Source organism: Solea solea, chromosome 2 (assembly GCF_958295425.1).
Source record: "Solea solea chromosome 2, fSolSol10.1, whole genome shotgun sequence".
NCBI lineage: Eukaryota > Metazoa > Chordata > Actinopteri > Pleuronectiformes > Soleidae > Solea > Solea solea.
In genome coordinates, this window is record NC_081135.1 from 28,143,850 (window position 1) to 28,170,615 (window position 26,766).

Sequence of the window (26,766 nt, forward strand, 5' to 3'; positions counted from 1 at the left end):
TATTGGTGTAACTGATTAAAAATAACCTCAAAAAAATACATGTACGTGGGCACAAATCCAATACTCCTCTCGAGCAACGTGCGTCACATCAGAGGTGGAGCACAATGACGGGCCGGCTGTGTAATAAAAGACCGATATCTGCATTTTGAATACATCCTGCTCACGGGCGGAGGAGAGGGATAGGGTGAAATGAAAGATGTGCCCGGGCCATTGTGAAGAAGATTTATTGAGTCACATCCATCGTTACAAAGAACACAGTACAAAGATTACTATGCTGTTAAGACCGGTACGAGGCGAGGGGGTTCAGGCACACGGCTTAGGACTTAGGAGTGATGAGAGTAGATAGGCAAAGAGGTTCATCTTCTTAGCAGCAAGACTGGAGGCTCACGCTGCACATGCACCCTCTAATAGAGGTTGACCTTTTGCAGTGTAGAGCCAATCATTTACAGCAGAAACACACCTAACTGGGATTATTTTCTAACTCGGAGGGCTGGATATGGTATATATAATATATATACTGTGAAATCCTAACAGTACTACAACGTTTTCAGTCCTGGTACAAGAGTAGCCGAGGTTTTTTTAGTCTCGTACCTCTTTGTGTCCCAGCACAGCGTCATATATCTTCCCAGTCAGGCGGTGCTGGATGTTGGTGAAGCCGGCGGCAGCCAGCAGGGCACTGTACTGGGGAGCTGTCCTCTCCCTGCCCTCTGTCTGCACCAGCATGTTGAGGGAGTAGAGCTGTACTGTCAGAGGGCCAGAGCCGTCGTCGTGGAGCAATGCCTCCACCAGCAACACACCGCCTCCTGTAGGATGAGCCACAAGCAAGGGAGGATGGAAGGAAGGAAGGAAGGAAGGAAAGAAAGAAAGAAGGAAGTCCTGAGAGTCCGTACTTATTTGTTGCAGAGAATGTGATGCAAGGTGATTTTAAGAAGTAGCAGTCACTATCTATTAGAAGTCAAGGATTTCACACTGTAGGCTACAGTATGTATGAGAACAAAGCACTGAAACATGGGGAGAGTTCACACAAGGGCAGCAACTTATGATTATTATCCACGGCACTGTGATGGACTGACAACCTGTCCAGGGTGTACCCCGCCTTTCGCCCTATGTCAGCTGGGATTGGCGACCCTCATGTGGAGGATAAAGTGGAAGAAGATGGGTGGATAATCTGTCGATTATGTTCTCGATTCATCGAGTCATCGCTTGGTCTATAAAATGTCAGAAAATGTTGTCAGATATGATGATGCCTTGTTTTGTCCACAGACCAAAATGATTCAGTTTGAATGATTCCTTTGTTATGTGGCGCAAAGAAACCAGAAGATATTCACATTTAAAAAGCCGAACAATCAGAAAACTTGTTTTAATGATTTAAAAAAAAAACTCAAATCAATTTATCACTTATTAAACTAGTAATCAACTATTAATTGAGTAATTATTTCTGCTCCAGTTCAGACTGCAGACTGAAGCACTAATCACATACAGTTTCATGAGTAGCGTAAATGCGGTACGAAGGGCTCAAACGCAGATGTGTGGGTTCAGTTTTGGTTCAGTTTATGTAAAGAGATCAGAATTTTGGAGCGACAAACCTGAATTGTTGACGACTACATTAAAAATGATCAGGATCATCTGTGAATATGTTGTTAGAGGTTAAATAAGGACTCTTTTCTCTGTCCAGTAAAATAAGACTTAAACTCTCTTTCTTGCTCTTATACATACACGCACATACACACACGCACACACAAAAGGCACATGAGGTTTCCTGCCTCCTCATAGTGTCTCCTGTTTTTTTGTGTCTTTGATCAAAGTCAGAAGGACATACTTTACTGGGATCAGCTGCATTGTGGGTACACAATCTGCCACCTTGTTTCAGGCAGAAAGGAAAAAAGTGCACACATACACACACGCATGCATGCACGCACGCACGTACAGACCTGGATTGCAGGCTTCATAAATTCTACTGAGTAGTTCTATGCAGCGTTCGTCTGTCCAGTCGTGGAGGATTCTGGCAAGGATGTAGAGGTCAGCCTGTGGTAGGGGGTCTTTGAAGAAATCCCCTAAAAACACACACACACACACACACAGAGAGAAAATTGAAATGCGCGGCCTTCCTAAGACACCGTTGTATTTGATTTAATTATTTCATGTAATTATTAATTCTGCTGACAAGCCTTGCAGTAATATGACAATGATTCCATCAGTGGTTTACATACTCCAACATAATTACATTAAACGAGGGACGTCTGCTGCAAACTAATTAAGTCAAATTCATGCAAGCCAAAAGTTGACCAACTGCTGCCTAATGTTCAGTAGTAGTGAACTAGTTAAGGGAAAACTTAAGGGGGGATTTTAGTTAATGGATTATCTAATGTTTAGTAACAGTGGATAAACAATAATAGTAAAATAAAAGTGTATATGCATTGATATGATGTATTTGTGCATATGACTATTTTTTATTTTTTATTTTTAAACTGTCATTCATATTTTTCAAATAAGAACAAATGTCAATGACGCTGAAAACATTGTCAAATGAGTTCACAAAGCAAAGTAAAATAAATATATATAATAAAATAAGAAAGAAGCAGCACAACTGAAAAAAGGCAAGTTGTCTCGCTCGTCCTGAATTGAATGCCAAGGTGAAGAGGTGTCTTTTTTTTGTAGCGTCTCTAGAGTCTGAGCTGCTCTTACATGAGAAGGTTAACTATTCCATAGACTGGGGTCACAGACACTGAAAAGGTTCCATCACCTCTGGTTTTGCACCTTGTTCTAGGAAACATCCAGCAGCAACTGCCTGGAGGATCTCATTACCCTCACAGGAGTCTGAAGATGTATCAAGTGGTATAAATATGTTGGGGCCAGACTATTTAAAAGCTTAATAAAAAACAGCAAATAATCTTAAAATCAATCCTGAACTGAACACAACGCCAGTGGAGGGAGGACAAAACTGATGTGATGTGGTCACACTTTCTTTTTCAGGGTTAGAAAACGAGCTGCTGCAAATGAGACGACAGATAGAGAGTGTCAATGTCTTGACGCAATAAAAGTATGAATAACTCTCTCAAAGTCTTTGCGGGGGAGGTAGTTTTACCTTTGCCAAAAAGAACAGGATGGAGTATGACTGAAATCACATGCAAAGAGCTCACATACAAGTCTTTCTGTAGCCAAGTTAATGCCAAATTAACTAAAGAGTGGTCTTCACAAAATGGAAAGAGAGATGGATGTGCTATAGTTAGCATGGGACATTTTCAGATGACACGTTGTCACTTTGAAAAGGGCCTTAAAATGGGCCGCCTCATCAGTCTTAAATAGAACCTGAATGAATGACACCATTAAACCCATTTTCTCTACCTGCCCAAAAAGACACCTGAAAGGCAAAAGCACTTTGGCACCCTCTCGAAGTACAGTATGACGATAAAAACCAAGACATGGTTTTAGAAGGGCCTTTTGAATACTTTTGAGATATGATGGCACATGTCTAAAGGCACTATCTCATCCTCTCCTGTGCATCGTGTCCTGTGTTTTGTTTTGTTTTTGACGACTTTGATTTTGACTTAAAAACTCCTGTAAGCGTGCTAGATCTCCTGCGGTCAGTGCTGTGCTGTCTGAAGGCACCTGTGTGACCCCCGCATGGACTTCTTCTGCCACAAATGATTGGAACAGATGTGACGGCTGCGAGATTCTGCTCATTAAAACCACAACTAATGCCCACTGAGCCAGCTCAGACTGAGCGCTACGCCTCGGTGCAACAGGAGTGCATAAACTTACTCTACCCAGACTGTCATTCTGGGAATCTCTGCTTATAGACTGCGCTGCTGGACCTGGTGATCCTCTCTCCAGGAAATGACAGATTTCCTTTGGATTTGGCACAAAGGATAAACTAATTCAACTACCTCAAGAATCTATACATCAATTATGATCCGACAGGTTTGACAGGAATACAACCACAGGGCGGTACTTCATGAGGCAGTACTTTGGCCAGATTTAATTCTGGATGGTATACGTGTGTGTGTGTGTGTGTGTGTGCATACATGTGCAGCGCTGCACTTGAACTGGCTGTATACGATTATAAATGGCAAGTGATATCACCCAGTTGTAATGACGCTACCTTGGTGAAAGCTTATCCTCAGGTCGGCCTCACTGACAAAGTGTTCCCTCGACATACGCACTACCTTGGGGAGGTCAAAGATCGTCACAGTGCATTCTGGGTAGGAGGACGTGCACTGTTTGGCTAATGCTCCGCTGCAGCCTGGAGTGGGAGGGAGAGAAAGAGAATTACTTGGTTACAGCACGGTGAATACACACGGCGGGGTGTGTGTGTGTGGGGGGGGGGGGCTTCACTAACAAGGATACACACACACACACACACACGGGGGGGGGGGGTCACAGGAGATGCTTTCAGGTATGTAGCCATTATTTATTTGCATGATTTGTATTCACGTGTATGTGCCGCTTTGGGAATACTGTTCATCTACATTCATGACAATGAGCCACGTGAAATGAAGTGAATGTAGAGTGACAGAGAGTCATGAGCTGTATATAGAAACAGCAGAGCAGCAATTTAGGAATCCTATTAAGGAATCTAATGTGGGGGAAAAGTAAACTCATACACACACACACACACACACACGTGCACACACTGTTTTGATTTGATCTGCCTAAAACTGACTTCACATGCATTTAAATAGGGTAGAAAAACGCTGAGCTTTCAGTGCATTTCAAAGTCCCTGTTAAAGCCGGACTGTTCATCACTGCATGTCTTTAGTGTACACTGAACTATCTTACGGTTTCCAGGAGGGAAGAGCCAACATGATATGATACCCAGTATCAGTATCACTGAGATACTGGTCAAAATCACTGGATGAGATATGAGAAAAAAACAGTCTAATACAATCCCAAAACCCCTAATTATCACATTAATACTTCACTCAGTACAGACTGTATGTAAATAAAAATAAATAATGCAAATAAATGTAAATAAAAAAAGGTTAACTGTATTTTAACTGAAACATTTGGTGGGCTGGTTATTTCTTCTTTATTTGAGCAGAATACTTGTTACACTATTGGAGAATCATGCTTTGGCTGGTTGTAGCTCCACCTGTCCAGGGTGTACCCGCCTTTCGTTTCGTCCCATGTCAGCTGGGATTGGCACCAGTGCCCCCTGTGACCCTCATGTGGAAGATGGAGAAGATGAGGAGTGAGTGAGTGAGTGAGTGAGTGAGTGAGTGAGTGAGCTACAACGTGATGATGTGAATAGAAAACTGGACATTACATGCATGTTCGAAGACCTTTGCAGTAAGATAACCCCGGGTTTGCAGCCCAGTCGGAACAAGGGCCTTTCTGCATAGCGTTTGCATGCTTTCCCTGTGTGTGTATGGGTTTTCTCCAGGTTCTCCAGCTTCCTCCCACAGTCCAAAAACATGCAGATTTGGGGATTAGGCAAATGTGACTCTAAATTAACAACAGCTGTGAGTGTGAGAGTGGATGTGGCCCTGTGATGGACTGGCGATCTGTCCAGGGTGTACCCCACCTTTCGCCCGATGTCAGCCGGGATTAGCACCAGTGCTCCCCATGACCCTCATGCAGAGGATAAAGCAGTAGAAGATGAAAAATTAAATGTGATCCCTTGTCATGTATGCAGCACAGCACAAGAGAAAGTGATAGATGGTGATAGAGAGAAAATAAACGGTGATGGAGATTCACTGAGGTGGAATACAGATCGAAGGGTCGCACAAATCTAGCTCTGTGTGTGTGTGTGCGTTTTTTGGTTGAAGCCAAAACTGCCAAACCCTATAGTAGTCTCCTAACACGACCTGCTGCTACTCAATCAGTCGATGCTTTAGTTAGTTAGTTATTTATTTATTTTTCGCTCAGCTTTCTCATTTTCTCAAACACACACTTTAGCTCTTACATGAAACCGGGGTCGGCAGCAGATGAAAATATCAAACGGCAAAACAAGGAGGAATAAAAATCTAACAACGCGCTGTACAAGACCCCGAGCTAACCTGGCTGCCTCACTTTTTTAATGACCCCCTTTGATGGGAGGTTTGTGATTGTTAAAGTGCAACCATGTCACTGCGCTGTGTCAATATTTTCTTCTCTCTTTTGTGCTCTCGGTCCATTTACTTTCTTGGCACGCTGAAGGCATTTCTATTCATTACTCTGGCACGCCGGTTTTGTTGTATTCGCTGAAATTCAGTTTAAGTACAAATACTTACTAACTAAAGTACAAAATTCACTTATCTGTACTTAACTTTGATATTTATATTTCTAGCAACTTTTACCTAGCGCTCTTGCCTTTGCAGCAAGAAGACCCGGGTTGAGTCCCGGTTGTAACAAGGGCCTTTCTGCATGGAGTTTGCATGTTCTCTCCATGTGTGCGTGGGTTTTCTCCAGGTTCTCCAGCTTCCTCCCGCAGTCCAAAGACATGCAATATGGGATTAGGTAAATTGGTCACTCTACATTGACCATAGGTGTGAATGTGAGAGTGAACGGTTGTTTATCTATATGTGACCCTGCAATCTGTCCAGGGTGTACCCCGCCTATCGCCCTATGTCAGCTGGGATTGGCACAGCACCCCCCACGACCTTCATGCGGAGGATAAAGAGGTAGAAAATGGATGGATGGACTTTTACTCCACTACATTTCCTCTAACTATCTTTGTTACTCGTTACCACCAAATAAAATTGGAAGAAGAGTTGGTAATGTCTGTATTTAGAGCTTTTCTAGTCTTGATGAGCTGCCATTCACCCATTAACACGCTGCAACATGGGGTTAAATGTCTTGCTGAAGGACACATGGACTAACAGAGACAGGAATTGAACCCAGGACCTTCCAGTTGAAAGACAACTACTACATTTACTTCTAAAACTTAAGTACATTTTATATCAGAAAATTACTTTTGATACTTAAGACTTTTACTTACGTAATATTATTAAAAAGTGACTTCAACTTCTACCAAAGCCCTTTTTCTGATAAGATACTTGTACTTTTACTCAAGTATCCCTTTTCAGTACTCTGCTTGGTGAATATACCGTAGTTACTGCACAAAAATGATACTAGAGTCTTGACTGTGCTCCGTGTCAGTGTGCCTGTTGTGCCAGCAGCTGGTTCTTTGTAGAGACATGTGTGGTTGTGGTATTCCAGATGTTGCAAATTAACAAATACACATCATGAATCAGAACCAAGAACAACCTGAGAGAAACTTTACCCATCAGTTGATTATATGCTATTTTTAAACCACAGAACGGTGTGTTGAATGTCACATTAAAATATATGGGGATGCTTCCCACAGAGAGCCAGTACAGCACAAATACACTCTCAGTATTTACACTGTGAGCGGGGGCTCAGACTGGCTGATAACGTCGGGGGGGTTTGATTCAAGTCAGCCAGGTGGCAGATAGTTGGACAGACATACAAGACAGAAAGACTGGGCACCTGCACAGCAGGTGTGTGCAGGTACAACAGATGCTGTGAGAGACACTGCAGTCACAGCCCTTCAACCTCCTGCTGTCCACTCGCTCACACTTTTTGGGTGACCCACCTTCATGCATAAACATTACTCTTAAACATCATGCAGAGAAAGTTGCACAGAGAACAAAATGACAGGACTGACTGTGCCTTCCGTGCAACGGGGACTCATAGCGAGGAGTACGGGTGCGTTCAGTGGCTTCACAGCTCCACAGTGTGGTCAACGGTGGTGTCACACACAGGTGTCAGCCACAGTGTGCTACTGTTTCAGGTGAAGCCAAAACTGATGAGAGATTTTTTTTTCTGATAAATGTTAGAGGCATCTACTGCAGTATGGTTTTCTTAATGAATTGCCCCTTTACTGGTTATGTGCACATTAATACTGGATTTTCATACATGACCCCTGAGTGAGTGCAGTCTTGTGTCAACAACTAATCATTTTCAAATTGAAAGACTGCAGTTTCATTCTTATACTTTGATTGTTCTATGCAATTAATTTGTGTTATCCTTGCACGAGAATGGGGAGTAATAAATGCACTGATGGAGTCATGTGGTAAATGCACCATCACATTTCAATATTTCAAATCAATTACACAGTGAATATTCATCTGAACCTCAACTTCAGACAGAGTTGCAGTCTGCCAGATAAATCACAATTACATATTTTGCCCAAACTGGCTAATCATCTTCTTCTAAGAGACCAATGACATTTAATTTCCTAAATATCATTGTCATTGTTGTGAGTCTCTGCACAATAGTGGAGGAGAAGACAATGTTCTGTCTTCAGTTTAGTTAAGAAAACAGGATGAAACTAAATGAGAGAGCACAGGTAGCATTTCTCTGACTAACGCTTTTTCTTTATTATTCACATGGTTAGGTTTTCAGCAGACGGCAAAAGATTCATTTGTACCTTTTTCTGTTTCCGTCTGCTTTGATCCTGCTCTGTTCTCAGTTTGTCTCTACATTTGTTCGGAAGCTCTTGGCCTCACGTTGTCGAGATCACACCGTGTTTGTTCGGTCTCTTTTCTTCCTCGCGTTTGTGTCGTCGTTCTCGGTGTAAAGCATTTTGGAAGCACGAGGAATGTGCTGTTCAAAGACGTTTCATCAAAACATCCGACACAGACGGTGATGAAAGCTCCCTCTTAATATTGAATATCTACAGAAGACTGACTGGCCTGCAACACCATGTTTCACATTGATATCTGTTGACGCCGTTAACTCCCTGACTACATTAATCTGTTAAAAATGTAAGTTCAATGATAATAGGGTATGAACATCTGGATCCCACTGTGCCAAAAAAAAAAAAATCACATTAAACTGATAAGAAATATGTCCACATGAATGCAAATTTAAAAACACAGTTTACTGACTGATTGTTGTGTTCATTATCCACACTTAAAATGTCTCATCTCTTAGCTGTAAAATGACAAACTCATGGATTACAGCCATTATTTTGGCAATAACAAGCGATAAATACACTCTCCACTAACTCTGCAGTGGGGACACCATGAGAGATCTTAAACTAAGAGTTACTGAGCATAAGGCTGCTGTTAAAAACCACAATATGATAGGTAACTGGGCTAACGTAGAGAGAGAAAATATAAGCAGCTTAAAACATGACTCGGCTAAAATGCTGTCACTGATTTTTATCTTTATGATACCTGATCCAGTGATTTATTTATCACAAAAAAACACATACAAAGTGGACAGTTATCAGCTGTGACGTAGGTCAAAGGTCAGAGGCGATGGACGGTGTCCACTAGATCCCCTTTTTTGTTATTTCTGCTTATTATATGAAAGCTTTTATTCATATTCTTGGGAACAGATGTTTGATGTCTGATGAAATATTGTGATGGAATCATTTTTGGAGTGTTGATTTTGGAAATGATGCTGATGCATTATTGATGAGGTTTGTTACTTATTTTGGGAATATTTGTTTCCACCCAGATGTTGCCAAAAAAAGGATGTCTTTGTGATTGATCACGTGATCCGCTATTTAGCTCAGCTGAGTGAACCCAGAGGAAGCCACAAATAAACACATTATTCATTCACGAATAAAACTATATCATTATTCATTCATTTCAATGTGTCGTGGCTGCTCCCTTTTATTTTTTTTGTGCTAATAATCAACCAATATTAGTTATTTAGTGACAGGGAGAGCATTAACCTTGAGCATCAGCAAACTGTAGTTTCTGTTCTTCTCAAATATATCATCAATCACGTGCGTGTGTATAATAATGTACGACTCTGAGACACAGTGAGTGTGACGGGTTAACAAGGGAGCCTCCAGGTGGAGGTGACTTTGAGTTGTGTGTGTGTGTGTTGGGAAGCATGACTGATTAACTAAGAGTCATTAACTCACAGAAGCTGTGGGCAATCTCATAAAGGTCACAACGGCTGGTGTGTGTTGTGGATACTGTACTGTAATATATATAGGAGTGTGTGTGTGTGTGTGTGTGTGTGTGTGTGTGTGTGTGTGTGTGTGTGTGTGTGTGTGGCTGAGTTAACTCACTTAGTTAACACAACACCAACAAGTTTTAATGCTGATGACTTTCAACTCGCAACCTTATGGAAATTATAGATGTGACCACTTGATACACACACACACACAAACTTCTTTTTATATCTTAGTGAGTACACAACACTGACATAATGCATTCCCTGGCCCCTTACTCTATCCTTAACCATCACAACTAAGTGCCAAACCTTAACCCTTACCTTAACCCAGGGGCTCTGCAACCACTAGGGTTAGGGTTAACTATTTAACCCATCAAATGAAAATAACATCATGTATACAGTTTTATATATGAATATGAAGGAAAACATACCAAAAGCATACTTCCATTATTTGTGGAGAGTTGATAAAATAAAAAGTGACCCTCGTTAACAAATACAACAATGTTTGGATTTTAAAAGCTTGTATGTGGATCCTTCATGTACACATGACTTCATTTGAGTGCTAGGAATGGCTTTCCACTGCAGAGGTGCTGAAAAGCCACAGGTTGCAGACCCCTGCCTTAAACCTGACCTAAACTCCAGGTCTAAAAACCAGGTCTTAACCATAAAAAAGTTGTGGGGCCGAGACAATGTCCCTACAAATACAGGTTTTTTTGGACCACACAAGTTATAAATACACACACACGAATACTTACCCCCAAGGTCACAGATGGCTTTGAAAGGTGACAGGTCAAAGGCCCTGACCACATCTTTACCACAGATGTTCCAGATGGAGTTCATTAACTGCATAAACTTTACCATCTCCTCATCACACCTACACACACAAAGAAAACAAACAGTAAGACATTTTAAATGATTCAACACGTCACCATTTACACGTGTCTCTTAAGATTCCCAGCTGATCAAATTATGTTCCTGATTGCTTTCCTGCCAACCTCAAACTACTGCTACGTCGCTGTCACGGTCATGGATGCAGCATCGTGCATCAGTGTGTGGTAAAAATGCACCCCACACTTCCTAAAAGCAAGTGGTTTGAGTGTCGCCGTCCACCAAGGAGGTCATACATATGCAATTGTGATTCGTTCACCCAAGATGCAGTACATCCCATCACTGGGTGTAAACGGAGAATCCATCATATTCATTTTGTCACTGTTTTCATGCCACTTGCGCTATGTCCACAGTAAACAGACAAACAAACAAACACACACACAGTGTGTACCTTCACATGCTGTTTCCCCCCTGTGGTGATGAGTGTGTACATGTGTGTTGTTTGTGCATGAATCTGAGACAGGGTGTAAAAGAATAGAAGGCCCTGTGGTGACGGCTGCTGCTCTGAGGAATCTCTACCTCACCATCACGGCTTGCACGCACACACACATACACACACATGCTTTCTCTCACTCTCTCTTCCTCTGAGCATCCTCCCCTATTCTCTCCGTCCTCACATCACTTCACTATACTAGAGTGATAAGGTTGTTGTTACATGATCAAACTTCAGGTGGCCTTAAGACAAGCTCTACAAGAAAACTTTGAAGGTTTAGTTGACAGGGACTAAAGGGAAGGTGACTCAACGCTGCAGCTAAAGACTCTGGTTACATTTGAAAAGATGAAAACAACCGTGGAGGTCAATCAGCAGATAGACTGTCGGCTTAAATCTGACGACAGTGTCTACGTGAAAACCTTGATGATTTTATATGTTCCATCTGCTTGTGGAAATTGCCAATGTATCTCTCGCTGTTTTATACACAGTTAATGTTTTATTGTGTCTCTAAATAATTCAAATGACAATTACAAGTAGTTCTAACCCAAACTTCCAATCTAGTTTAATCGATTAGCACTCTAGGTTTGCAATCTTTCTACAGTTCTACAATCTACAGTTAGATTTGGTCGATGCCATTAACGGGTTCACATATTGTTTTCTTTATTTGGTTCTAAGTTAAAGTGAAACTGAAAGGCTGGATGTTGTTTCTTGTAGTGGTGATTTTTGCTTGCATCTAGCATCACCAATCAATCATTTTTTCATACAAGGCAATGCAACTTGCAAAGCGCTTCACAGGATAAAAACACAAGTACATAAATGAATAAAATAAAATAAATAAATGAGGTAAGAATGTTAAAGGACACTAAAGGGTAGAATAAAATAATGCGTGTCAGATCCTAAAATGAAATAAGAGTACAAAATAAAGAATACATCTCAGGTAAAAGCCAGGTTACAAGAGTGTTTGTTTTAAAAAAATAATATGAACATTCTCTGCTGCCCTCAGGTCTTCGGGAAAGCAGCTCCAAAGACGAGGACCGTAATAACAGAGAGAGCACTAACTTTGGGTATAATTAAAAGACTGCTACCTTAAGACCTGAGGGTTCTCGATGGTTATTTCCTTAAAAACAAACTGATAAATAAGTGGGCCTAAGAGTAAGATTTAGAGATTTAAAAACAAAAAAAAAAGAGAATCGTAAATCGATTCTAAAAGAAACAGCAAGCCAGTGTAATGATTTGAAACTGGGTGTAAAGTGTGCTCATTGTGGCATTTACACTAAAAAGGCTTTAAGTTTATCCATTTACAAAAGACAGCTGCTTGATTGTCAGTCCATTGCAGGGTCAATATACAGAGAAAAACAAACATTCAGACTTATATTCACACAATATAATGTTCATAGTTTGTATTCCTATGAACCTACAATATCACACGCACAGCAGAGAAGATGAAAACTAGTGTGCTAATATCCAAAATAATGTATTATGAATACTATCCATACTTAACAGCATGGAACTCTTGTCTCATGACCAGAAGAATGGTTTCATGCATTTATGGAAGTTCTGGATAAAACGTTCTTATTTTGCAGTAACTTGAACACATTTGAAATCTCAAAAAAATCCAGTCTTTACTGACAGTTTTCTTCCAAAAATCTGTTCAGCTTTCTTGTGTGTGTGTGTGTGTGTGTGAGTTCCAGCTACAGATGGGATGAGGCTGTAAATTATTCATTTGCAGCACATGGCTAGTTAAATGGCAATGAGTAAACAGGAGCCTGAGTCATCCAGCCGACTTTGACTCATCCTGCCACTGTAACGGCGCTCCAAGAAATACAGCGAATGTTTTCAGTGGTGATTTCCTCTTGCTAATTTACCCACAGTATTCACAAGGGAAATCAACTGCATCTCGACGTTACATTGTTTGTGCACAGGTGTTGATATTTTCCTTGTAGGGTATTTTTGTGTTCTACATTTGGTGTGCATGGCAATTCTAATTTTGCAGGGATCTTATTTTAATGAAGAGATTTCTGTGAGATAAGCAGCTGCCCCGTAAAAAGACATGAAAAAGAAATGAATGAAATGGAAAGAGAGACTAACAAATATTTATGTACAAGCCTCAACTGCATCATATGTAAAAACCAGGTGATGGTAAAATGTGTGATTGATTACATTCTCATAATAATAAAATATTCCGATTTTATTAAATAAATACGGGCTAATTCTTACAGAACATCTCCACACTTACGTTGGTACCGGGGATGGACACCACTTCTTTGTGTCCGATAACAATATCACAAAATCGGATACACGTGGGTTCCAGTCATTTTAGACCATTTATGAACTATGAAGCATGATTCTCCAACTGTAACAAATGTTGTTCTCCCAAAAAGAAGAAATAAACAGCCAAAACATGACTCAGCTAAAATGCTTTGCTGGTCAGTATCTGACTGATACAGATTCCCATCCCTAGTTGGTACATTTTATTATTAAGCTGTAAAAATGTAGACTTCAACACATATTTCATCCTCCAGTCCAGCGCTTTCATCAGAGCACACGAGTTAAGTTTGGCAAATCATGTCATAACTAGGACAAGACAGGAGACTGTTAACAAGTTTGACTACGTGTTTCAGTTGTGATGGACACAGTTCCTTAAGGTCTGCGACTGCTCTACATGTCTGCAGGGCCCCGGGCAGGCCAGTCAAAATCAATTAGCAAACTAAAGTTTGAAAATTTAAGTAATGTGACCTCTAAAAGCTGCTGATCAGCAGATCAGTCAACCATTAAAACACAAAGCCCTCAAGGACAATATATTCTTTCTCTCTCTCTCTATCACACACCCCTTGCCTCTTAATGAATTCTTCTTTTTAGGAGGGGGGGAGAGAAGTGTGACAGGCCAGCTTACGATGGAATGAGGCGAAAGCGCACGCACGCACACACACACACACACACACACGCTCCTTTCTGTGTGTTAAACAAAGAGATTCTTACCTGTAGAGAGCTTCAAACAGGTCCTTAGAACTGACTCCAAAGGCCCTTTCATACTGGTTTCTCCCCTCTCTAGGACATGAAAATAAAGATATACAGACAACAATGTGATCTGGTTATTGATGGTCATAGTCACAGTTGAAGTAGATGGCATCAGTGAGACGATGAATTCCATTATGGACACTTGACATCTATTTAGAATATCCAGGATGACCTTATCTAGGATAGAGGCATCCCGATTGTCTTCACTGCCATCATTCCCACAAATGAACTGTGGCTGATAACTCGTCAGCCACAGTGAAATTGATGCTGACTGTCCTCCCTCCCTCGGAAATAACAATGAGACCAAAAATGTCTTTTGAGACACTGTTCCAAGAGAAAAAAGACAGCCAGAATCCACATCCATTGGCTCAGAGTCAAACACTTCACAGCCATCGCAGTGGACTGCTGTGAACTGTGGATGATTTGAAGCTAGTTCACTTAAATCAATAACTGTTCTAACATTGTCTTCTTAATTTTCCTCAGCAGCTACCGTATAGCAGTTATTTATGTAATGTTGGATTTATGTAGCATTCAGTTAGATTAGTATTGTATTGTTGTGAGTTACAGGTGGAAAATAATCTGACAGGACATTTTAGATACGTATAACCTCGAAATCACAACAAAAACTACTTACTCTAACAGAAACAGACCATTTACGTCTGTTATAACTACAGTTAATACTGTATATGTGGAAAATACTGTATCTATATCATTTTCTACAGTGATTCATCAAGTACTCGAGACATGAACTATAAAAGAGTTTGTATTTATATCATTAATGAAATAAAGTGAAATCTTTTGGCTTTTGGACTAAAGACCTATTTTTCATTATGTTCTATAGATCAAATAATTTGATCTATACTAAAAAAGTCCATCTCCATGTGCAAATCACAGACTTCACCACAAGAAAGATGACAAAGCTAAAACATCACTGAGTCCATTCAAGTTAAATCATAATCCAAACATAAAGGCTAAATCAAGTTTAAGGCAAATGTGTATGAAATGTGTCCCAACAGGGACTTGTGAACTGACCTGACAGCGTCGGTCAGGTGGTGCCAGCACAAATAGATGGTCCTGGAGTTGTACTGGATGGACTGAAGGAGAGATAAAGGACTGGAGCGGGTCAGGTAGACACTGGCCTGATCTGTGTTACTGTAAAGCACTGAAACAGGTGGTAGGAGAGGAGACAAAGGAGCAGAAGCAGATAAGAGGATGGTGATTGTGAATGAATGACTGACTGCAGGTTATAATACAGTAGACAGATACAGGCCAGGACAAGTGCACATGGTGGACGTGCTAGAAAGTGTGTCAAATATGTAGGCTGACCTCGTCCATCGTCCTTGTGTGTGCTGAGCAGCTGCAGGCCTGTGCAGGCAGCCAGCAGCCTCTCTGTGCCATCCAGACTGGCTCCTATTGCCTGACTGATCTCCTCTGCAGACAGGGGGCGCCCTGCACCAAGCAAGACATCATACACACCCAGCTCACAGGACGTGAACATGGTCTGTGTCAGAGAAAGATCATGTTGTTAAGAATATAGAACATATTATATTATTATATAGCAACACCTTTGCATTTCATATAGTTATACAGAACTCATCACGTACAATGAGATTATCTCAACATTTATCTTAAGGTCTGGAAATACTTGATTTTAATGAAATAAAATAACAGCTGTAGATTTGATAGCTGTAATTTCTTGGCTAATTGTTAATTTCTTACAAGACAGTGTAAGATAAAGTCATAGCAGTATATACTGCATGATATTTGAAGTTCTCCCTTTAATTAATATACATTCTTATCACATTAATACAGAATGAATATGAATCAATACCCAAGAAATTTTAAAAAGTAATACAGAAACAAAGAACAGAAAACAATAGTAACATTGCTTGAGAAAACAGGGGGTTTGGTCTATCTGGATATGTTTGTGTACATGATTCTTTATCCTGCACTACTGAAAATATAGTTTTAACAAAACAATAACTAACATTCTGTGTAATTTTCCCTTGAGAAACTGAATCATCAAACATTGAAATACTGCCACCAACCGATGAGCAGCAGGATTCACATTCTCAAGGAAAAATAAATGAAATGCATAAATAAAAAGGAATTATCATTAAATGCCTGCATGCTTGCTCTCCGTCACACTGTCATGTCTTAAACAGGATGAACCCACGTCAACATTTCTGCTGTCACAGTAACTTTAAAGTGCCTACAGGCAAGTGTCTGTGGTTATAGACTACAGACGCGCGTCACCTTTGAGATGAGGAATCCTTCCATATATTCCATTATTTTTCTGGGATACGCGTCGGCAGCAGGTGTCCCCTCAGGTGAAGCCATCTCTCGACACTCGTCCATGGCCACAGGTTTGACAGGAGACCTTGAACAGAACAAAGTGATGTGGTTCTCCGGTGCTCTGCAACCTCTGTGAAATGAACTTCCCTTCAAGTCTGCAACAGGTGTATGTTCTGCATTAATGGCAGTGAAGAGAAAAGCAGACTAAATCCACAAGAAAGTGCCCACCAAGCAGCAGTAGCAGCAGTCAGCGTGGCAATGGGCTAAGCCGATTACAGCCAGATAACCCAGATTAGAGCAGGGGTTCGGTCTGCGTTACACAAAGAAACGACTCACAAAAGCGAAACACTGCTGCCTTGTTCATGATCACTCAGATGGAGACTTTCACTCACTCATATCAGACAATGTCCTCCACAAAGTTTTCATGACCCCAAAAACTGACCTTTCATGGAATCTATGGTGTAATAGATGTGTTATTATCCACATGGCCTCGTTACACTTTCACAGATGGATTAGTGATAGAATCACATCAAATGATACCACTTGTTATGCACATGCCTTCATGAGATTACATTGACACTCAGTAGTTGATTAAGGCAGCATACACATATGACCGTTAGCGTGATCCTTCCCACAAGTATTACTTCATCTAGGGACAAAAACAAATAAGAAAAAGATATTAAACTGTGTTCATGAGCATGAGACACATGAGACTGCAATCAATTAGTAATCACCTACTTAACTCACTGTAAAATTATTGTTGATGACTGATTGGTTGGGTCTGGTTTCTGTATTCCATCATGACAGTAAACTGGATTTGAACAAGACATTTGAGGTTTGGCAAACTCTGATTTCACTATTTTCTGACAGGATCTAAACCAGGGTTTGTCAATCCTGGTCCTGGGAAGCCACTGCCCTGCATGTCTTAGATGTTTCCCTGCTCCAACACACCTGATTCAAATAAATGGCTCGTTATCAGGCTTCTGCAGCAAGCCTGAAAACGAGCCATTTATTTGAATCAGGTGTGTTGGAGCAGGGAAACATCTAAAAACAGGACCAGGATTCAGAAACCCTGATCTGAACCAAACGACAAATCACATAACTCCAGGGAATATTTAACAGATTAACTTGATAACGAAGACTTTAGGTCATGAATGGACTGGAAACAATATATATAAAAAAATAAAATAAAAAAACATCCAGTATATAGCAAAACAAATTGTACATCTTCACCAAAACTTCTGACTGTATTTTTATTTCAAGCACGTAAGTAAGACATGCTCTTGCGGGTCCATGAGCATGCAGTACACACAACAAAACCGTTTTTTTCTCATAAGTAAATTTGTCAAAGTAGGAAGTGTTAAAACTGAAACAGACTTCTCCCAAGCTCAAGTCCAACTAAAAGAACAGACTGTAAAATAACTAACAGTATGCATATTTGAACTTTTCCACTCAGTTAAGTACAAGTGGACATATGAATTAGAAACATTGGACTTTACCCAAAAGCTCTGTATTAAATGTAATTCATTTGGATCACACTTTGACTAAACTGAAAGTCCCACATGAATGTCTCAAAAAACGTTTCACTGCTACAACTTTTAAAGCTACAGAAAAGTATCCAGTAAAACAAATTGAACATTAAAAACAGGAGTCACATTCTGTCATGTTGTCTGTACATGGTGCACTTGCTGGTTTGACTTCCAAGATCCAATATGTAACATTCAAGATTGCATTACATTAGACGTCAGGAAACAAATGTAACCTATGTAAATATATAGTATAATACTTTTGTCTTGAGCAGAGGGCGATGACACACTTGTGTGTTGACATCAAGCCTCTGCTGTGTTAGCCAGTCTGGCTGGTTTATTTAATTAGTGTTGGAAACACTGCACTCTAAATATGCTGCATTCAAATTGGGTTTTCAACTGTTTCATGAGACGAGCCCTTACGAACAATCCCTCTCATATTCACAACATAACTCCTGGTTTATCAAGCGTCTCTTCCGAACATTTAGAAATTAAAACATAGTTAAAAGCAAATCAGTTTTCAGTGAAGCTATGCGACCATAAAAAGACGTTGTCTGTTGATGTAGTTGTCTGTTTTCAAGCAAAACAGCCAATACTGAAGGAGCAGACAGTTGACAATGGTATCAGTAGGTCTAGCAGTCAATGAGTCTTATAGTCTGTGGAAACTTCACATTTATAACAGAGCAGCAGCCACAAGGAATCATGAGGATCTCAAAGGAGGCTCGATAAAGACTTAACACTGCCTCTGAAGAAAATAAAGGTTCTCAGCAGGCTCGTTCATGTTCTCCACAGACAACATAATGAATATCAGGTACATGGAGGCTCACTAAATCCTAAAGGCTGAACCAGATTTCAGTGTACTTCACTCCAAATTAATAACAAATAAAAAACTTTCACAAATGACAAAGAAATCCTAATAGTAAATGTGGCATTTTTAATTCAATTTAAAAGGCAAAGAACTCTTGACTGACCACATTAAAATGTCTATGGTTCTTATATTGTAGCTGATCAATGTATTTACCGATTTAGTCAAACCATAGAAAAGTGAAAATCAGATTTTAAGTCATGATATTGAAATTTTAGAATAAAGTATCTACCTGAGCCTGACACACCATTGTTGTAACTCATCAGTGTGTACACGACTTTTCACTACAATGAAGCCTCATTGTACATGATACACATACATGTTGATAAATTGATTCTAAATTTGATGCATCAATCAATACACTGATGGGTTTAGCGTCGTCTGGAGTGACTCCTATCTCTGCTGTCGCTGTGTCTCCTGTAACTTCGATTGTAATGACTGTGACTCTTTCTTTCTCTACTCGTATTGCTGCCTCTGGAGCTCGCTCTGCTATGTCGTCGGTGACTATGTCTATGGCTCCTCCCTCTGCTATAACTCCTCCCACTGCTGCTCCTGCTTCTACTTGAGCTTGTGCTCCGGCTGCAACGATTGTGCCTCCTGCTGCCATGGTGACTGGAGCTCCTCCTGTGATGACTGGAATCCCTCCTATGACGGCTGGAGCTCCTTCTCCTTCTGCTGTAGCTGTGGGAGCGCCTCCTTCTCTCCTTGCTGTGGGAGCTCCGCTCTTTGTAGGAGCGCTCCTGTACCCTTGCTCGCTCTCGACTATACCTACTCCTTGCCGCCTCTTCCCTCCTTCCCTCCCGGCCTGTCTTCCTTTCCTCCACTCCTCTCCTCTCCTCCATTGCTCTGTTCTTCCCTGAAGCATGTGCCTGTGCACCAGATTTGGACATTCGTTTCTCTTTGCTCTCAGCTGCCTTCACTCCATTCAACCGCCCCAGAACCTCCAACATCTCATCAGTGCCACCAGGAACGGAGGCCTCCTTAGTTGGTACCTTTTCATGTGTGCCTGGGGGTTTTGTGCTACTATCATTGCCCTTCTTCATCAAATTGCAAAGCAGTCTCTCTCTTAGCTCCTTCTCTTTGCGCTGGAGCTCAAGTGATCGGTCTTTCTCCACTTCCACCCTCCGCAGCTCCTCCTCTTGCTTGCGTCGGCAGGCTTCCAGCTGCTGAAGTCGGGCTAATTCCTCCTTCTGTCGTGCTTGCTCCTGTCTTTCCTGTTCCTTGCGTTCTGCCCTCTCTTTCTCCTGTTGTTGCTGCTTCAGGGCCTAGGGAGAAGATAACAATGTGGGTAAAAGTAAGAGAAACAATAACATTTAACAAGACTGATCACTGATCTCTGTCCTTGTCGGACTAGCTATCAGCTGTAATTGGAGAAATCCTACTGTGCTGTTGAGAAAAATCAATGTTTTTAATTGCCCACAACAGATATGGGGAATGCTGCAGAACACCTCTGTTTACAACATCTTTCAGAGCCCATGCATCCAGGTGCAATTTGCAGATTGTCTTGTCAGTGTTATCAGTTCCCTTTTGGCATCATGTTAAATCTGAGATAATTTAATTAAGTAAGTTTCTAATTTTAACACAAAATCTTCCATCTTCAATTCTCCTCCTATCTACACGTCACTGATACATGACACAGCTCTGCTGCTGCTTAGAGCAGACACTTTCAATTTAAATGTAGCATTTATTTTAAAGTTTTTTTAATTAATAAACATGGGCACCACCAGATACCTAGATGATACTTATGTAACCATGTGTTTCTGTATACTGTGTCAAACAGGTGACACCAACTGTTAATTTTCTGTAATTTTTCTCTCTGTAGAGCAAAATTCAATTGTAAACCCACTGATACCAAACAAGCCCCTTTAAAGCGCACTAATAAAATGCTACATGTCTGAAAACCGAACTACAAGTACAAATAACATAATAAAATAACTACAAGAGGCGTTGTATACACAACTACTGCTTAACTTAATACCAAAATGTACAGTGTCTGACTATAAACCAAACGTTTAAGTGGGTATTGGGGATTTGGGGATATATTCTTTATCTTTATGTTCGAGTCGTACCTTGGCCCTTGCCAGTAGCTCAGCAATAAGCCGTATAGACTCCAGGTTGCGCTGAGCCAGCAAAAGTCTCCTCTCCTCCATTGCAATCTTCATCTGCAGCTTCTTCTGCTCCCACTCTTGCTGTCGCCTCACCTTCTTCAGGGTTTTCCTTTGCTCTTTCTCCCGCAGCTTCTGCTCTCGCCGCCGCAACCTCTCCTCCTTCTTCTTCTCTTTCTCCTCCTCTTCCAGCTCCTTCTGTTTCCTGAAAAATGTTAAGTTTGTTATTTGAAAATATCTGTTGATTGGTGTAAATGTTTTGTTGTCTTAGATTGTTAAATAGTACTACATACACAGTAAAGCATTATTTCTTTTCTGACCACTACACTACCCTGTATTGGAAGCTAAATTACAAAACTGAAAATTTTAAACTTTTATAATTTGTCTACTTTTATGACCTCTTGTGGCCCACCTGCAGTACCATCAGTGCTCACTAGGGGTAGACAGCCCCCAAAAGTTACTTTCATCCAAATTCTAACAAACATAAGTGATATTTTAGTTATTTTGACCTGTCTCTATCCAATAAATATGACACATGCACTATAGTACACTAATGTAGCGCCATGGGTTTGAATTTGCCACTGTTTTTCATACAGCCATCTCCGTAGTTTATTTTTCATTATAACAAGCTTCATATTGATCAATCTTCCATTGTACCTTTCCATCTCCTTACGCCGCTCCTCTTCTTCCTTTGCCTGCCGTTTCTGCTCCTCCCTCTGCCGCTCCAGTTCCTGTAACTTCATCCTCTCCAGAGTCCTCCTCTTCAGAGCCAACTCACTCAAGTGCTTGCTGGTATCAAATGTCACCTAGAGAAGAGAAAAACATACATATCACTGTGGTGTCAATTTTGGTTTCAACAACACAATATAGGCCACAATATTATATTTGCAAATATAATAATAGTCTCCCTGTTGATTATCAGAGCTCCCTGGATCAAACTGACTCAGCATAACACTGATGAGACTGGGCTTTGTCATATGGAAGATCTTCACTTTCTGGAATTGTAATCAAATACCATCAGAAGGAGCTTTCCATATCCTATCATAAAGACTTGATTTGGATTTCACAGGGAGGCTTAATTCTGTGGATTAAGAGACCACACCGTCCTATACCCTCATTGTCTTCAAAGTAATGACGATGCAGATTTAATTCTCATTCCACTAAAAGGTCTTAAAAGCTTCTACACGATGAGACAATGAAAAAACGTAATCTCATTGCAAACTTTCAGCCAAGACCCAAAGGGGCCAGACTTAGAAATACAGTGCATCAGTGTGTTTGTGGGCTGATCAGATGCAAACACTAGCAGTTTCTGGGATTAATGAAAGATTATTCTGCAACTGTCCAAAGTTAGCAATAATTACTTTATTTACTGTGATTTAAGTAGTAGAAATACAAATGTATAATTCCAAATTAACCACCAAAAAGGTGCTTTAGTTCAAAAGTGTGGACAACAACACAATGACAAACTGGATCGTGGCAGAATCTCAACGCTGCTTTTAATTTATTACAATCCCTTTCTTAATATGTTCTTAATTAATACCTCAAACCATGTCCTCATCCAGGTTCTAAAGCTCAGACATTGGATGCTCTCAGAAGACTGGGCATTGACTAACCCAAAACTGACAAAGTTCAAAGAGGTCCAGTCAAATGTCTCTTACTCTGTGCTCGACATTGGTACAGTCGTGAAAAGTGCAGAACTACAAAACTACAAAAAGCCTACCTTGATATTGCAAGCTACTGCCTTTCCATCTTCTCCTTTGAGCATCAGCTTCATACCACGCATTGTGTCCATGGCCTTGGTGAAGCCACAGTATTCCTGGTATTGGACATAAGCCTCAAAGTTCAAATGACCCCCAAAGCTGAATGTATTGAAGTTCTTGTCCAACATTTCCTCTCTGTATGGGTCCAGCATAGGGATGTCAACATTTCGCACCTACAATTAAAAACATTGGAATAAAAAGTAATATCAAGCATCAAGTCAAAGTTGTGATAATCTTACAATTTACAATTTATGATGAATTTAGAGATTATGAGCTATATTGACCTAGGGTCTGTACATAGGTATCCTGAATCAAATGACTGAAGAATATGTCACATATTGTATTGCATACATTCACCTCCATCTGTTTAAAAATTATTATTTGAGTGAAACAAACTCCAAATGAGAGGTGATAGTATCTCTACACAGCAGGTTGTTTCCAAACCCTCCTCATTGTGTTACTTAGGAATAATCAAGACTGGTGTTATAAAAACAAAACAAAAACATATACAAAGGTATTGCACAAACGTAAGCTTATTTAATGTAATGCTTGTCATGTACAGTATATGTTAATTAACAGACCACAAAAATTAAAAAAAGATATTTGTTTGTACACAATACACCTCCTACTGCTGTGTGGCACAAATCCAGTGTTTTTAATTGTGAAAAAACAAAATCTGAAACATGTCCAACCTTGCCAAATGTCTCAAAAACATCAGTGAGGACCTTCTCAGAGGGGCGGTCTGGGAATGGGCTGTTCTTCTGACTAAACCAGCGACAAGGAAGTCCCTCCAGGTGGATAGTGTCAGGTCTCTCTCCTGGCAGTGTCTCATTCATGTCCTTAGCATCACGGAAAAATGAGTCCCAGTCATGACGTGTAGGGAAGTCTACCTTATTTTCTACTGCACGCACCTGTAAAAAGAAAGATGCATTATTATACATTCAATTGCCCATTTTTAGAGAAACAACACTCAAGCTAGTGCAATCTAATACAACAGCACTGTAAAAAATCCTGGTCTAAATAAGTGTGGTCATTTTGGAGGCTGTAGTCTGTGGCACTGTTTGGTAGTATTGCATCACTCAGAGGCATTTCTTACATTCAATCTTTTTTTAATGTAGATATGATCACCAACGTACATGAAATACAGAGTAACACCATCCAACTCAATGCACCAGAGACAACAACCTTCAAAATACATAAACAATTACAGACCCTGCATAACCTGAGAACTTTCTCCAAGCAATTTGCACTGCCAGCCTCACCTTCAGTACATCAGTGAACCCACTGAGTTTGATGCTCTTCCCATCCAGGCGGCCCAGCAGGCTCTTGACTATCGTCTTATTTTCCACCTCTCCCTCGAAGCGGATGAAATCCATGGTACTCTTGGAAATTCGAAGGGCTGAAAACTGCTCTGGAGCCACCATTGCTTTTATCCTCTCCATTACCTCCCAGTTGGAGATGCTCTTTCCTGGGAGCTTAAGCTGAGGCAGGGCCACACTGACAGTAACTTTGGCAATGGGCTTGAGGTACAGGTTGAACTCAGTGGAGAGGCACACTGCCTCAGAGGTGTCATGGACAATGGTGGTCATTGTTGCAGACGGATGGGGACGCTGATGGAAGTTTGGAGAGAGACGGTGAAGACAATTAGCATGTGTTTGCCTTTCAGCATTTTTTTTTAAAGCTAAAAGATCTTTACAGTCTGTACAGTAACAACACAGGCATATACAGGATGCAAGTATCATGGACGTGCATCATATTATTTTCCAATCATGCACCCAGTCAACTTGTGACTAGGCGTCATGAAAGAAAAACTCGAAGGAAATGCATTAAGAGCAACACAAAAGACTAGAGAGGCACGATATTGGACTTTTTGCAGAGTGCTTGAGTCAAAAACCAATATTGATGCATGTACATTTTTCCCTGCACCCAACTGCAGAGGTCATTTAGTATCCTGTAGTGAAATTACGATTTTGAATAATTGCAGTATGCAGCTTTGCGATTTCGATAAATTTTCGATTATTTTTATTTTATTTTTAATAAACAAAGGTAAAACATACTTATCAAAGGCATAGAAGTCAAGGAGGTATTACCCTATTTAGCCTATACATTTTAACATCAATATCTACTGATAACAATAATACCGATTGTTGAAATCACACTACGATTGAGGCATATTATCTAGAATATGTACAAGCAACAGAGCCACATTAGCATTTACAACACATTGAAAAAGATACCAACCTCAACTGAAGTGCTACATTTAAGCCAGATAGCTCGCATTAGACTTGTTAAGCGTGTTGACGATAGCCGGTGCTTTATTTAACCAAATTAGTTTTCCACAACTAAGTTATCCAGCTGTACGTCACCGACCTTAAAACACTACGACAACTGAAACATGGTTAGCAAGGTTTTGACTTGGTTTTGTTACTCGCGTAATTATAATTGAAAACACCACAAACTAAATAGCTGTATCGTGTAACGTCAAAACAATAACATACGGTGAAAATTCATAAAGAATATTGGACAAAAGGTTCGTAAAACGTCCACCGTGTTTAGACTAATGTCCTCATCCAACGTCAGGGTTCTTTGCAGCTAGTTGCTGGCTAGTTAGCTTCACTGCTATGTAACTCTATCGGTACAGCTATTATAACACGTTTGGTTAATTTTACATGACGGAATATTAATGTCATCCACCACAACAAAATATAATAACACCCACCTAACAGAGCGTAGCTTCTTGATGAAAAAGAAGAAGACAAAATTAATTAATTGTTTTACAAAGAGCCTAACAGAGCCGGGGGAAAAACACTACATGCTACTTCCGCATGCAGTGAACTTTGAACTTAAAAGCAGAAACACTGGTGCGGCGTTTTTCATAACAGCGCCACCATGTGGCACAATTGTTTAAAAAACAAATTAATAAATGACACATCAAATAAAATATTATTATTACCGTTATTATTATAATAACCATTATCATTTTCATCATGTGGTGACATAAAAAATGTATCTAATTAAAGAAAATTGAAATAGTTTTTTTAAAAAAACCAACACATAATTGTCTAAGCATTGTATATTTTAGAAGTAGCTTATCTTGCGGGTGTTTGAGTACTTATGTATATGTATATATGTGTGTGTGTTAATTTTTTTTATTTATTTTCTACTCTTATTCTCTGTTCTCTGTTTTTAATGTTTGCTGATTACTTTGGTAGGTGTAGGGTGTGAATATTTGTTTTTAATTGTTTTTGTTTTGTAATGTTTCTATATATAAAAACTATAAATATGTTTGAAAAAAAAGTTTTATATATATAAAAGTTATATATATATATATATCTGTTGAACAGAACATATACAGTATATACAATAAACCTAATTGTATACTAAAGGACAGATTTGTAACGAGCTTGATGTCAGTTTAACAGAAGTAATGCTTTGTATGGATTGGATGCCAGGGTCACAAGATAGATTGGGCATACACAAGTCCAACATTGGCGGCTCTGGGCAAGTGAGTTGGCATAGTTTGCCTGAAAAGATGGCAGAGGAATTTACATAATAGGCATTACTCTCTTCACTGTGTATGTAGGTCAGTGGGTGCAGTCTCTGTAGCTCCTGACCAATTACAGTAGGTTAGTCACTCCACTATTCCAGTAGCACTTTGAATAGCTTAGTGTCTAGGTGGATCAATATAAATAAACTTGTCATGCTGTTAAACTGCCTCTCTATTACTACAGACCAGCAGTCACTTAACAGATCAGCTGTGTCTAAGGCAGGTTGAGGAAAAAAAAAAACATTTTTTCAGTGACCTTGTTTTGGCCGAGGAGATGGGGCAAAATAAAAGAGATCATAAACTGTCAAAAGTGCATATTCTAAACCATATACATTTAAACAAGCAGCACATACAATATGCGGTATATGTAATACCCGTTCATATGTAATCATACTTCTGTTTGGTTGATTTATTCTGGTAAACAGGGAGTTGAGAACAGCCCCAAGTCATGGAGCTGGAGGAAACACA

At 40.1% G+C, this 26,766-nt stretch overlaps 2 protein-coding genes across 4 annotated transcripts; both read right to left on the reverse strand.

The window, feature by feature from the left end:
* Positions 1-226: 226 nt before the first annotated feature.
* Positions 227-17,440, reverse strand: asmt (acetylserotonin O-methyltransferase). Its single transcript, XM_058622525.1, has 8 exons — positions 16,457-17,440; positions 15,527-15,701; positions 15,233-15,362; positions 14,162-14,230; positions 10,617-10,735; positions 4,103-4,243; positions 1,932-2,054; positions 227-803 (listed from the first exon to the last, which is right to left on the reverse strand). Exons 1-8 carry the CDS (start codon positions 16,556-16,558, stop codon positions 580-582), a joined length of 1,083 nt encoding a protein of 360 aa, XP_058478508.1. The 5' UTR covers positions 16,559-17,440; the 3' UTR covers positions 227-579.
* A 624-nt stretch (positions 17,441-18,064) lies between these two features.
* Positions 18,065-25,583, reverse strand: akap17a (A kinase (PRKA) anchor protein 17A). 3 transcript variants are annotated; one of them, XM_058623266.1, is made up of 7 exons: positions 25,471-25,583; positions 24,014-24,361; positions 23,444-23,662; positions 22,712-22,924; positions 21,649-21,797; positions 20,956-21,196; positions 18,065-20,151 (listed from the first exon to the last, which is right to left on the reverse strand). In XM_058623266.1, the coding sequence occupies exons 2-7, from the start codon at positions 24,338-24,340 to the stop codon at positions 19,258-19,260; spliced, it is 2,043 nt and encodes a 680-aa protein (XP_058479249.1). In that variant the 5' UTR covers positions 24,341-24,361; positions 25,471-25,583; the 3' UTR covers positions 18,065-19,257. The 3 variants fall into 3 exon arrangements, with proteins under 3 accessions (XP_058479249.1, XP_058479250.1, XP_058479248.1); XM_058623267.1 differs by lacking the exon at positions 25,471-25,583 and adding an exon at positions 24,993-25,199 and having other exon boundaries at positions 21,088-21,196; XM_058623265.1 differs by lacking the exon at positions 25,471-25,583 and adding an exon at positions 24,993-25,186.
* Positions 25,584-26,766: the final 1,183 nt, after the last annotated feature.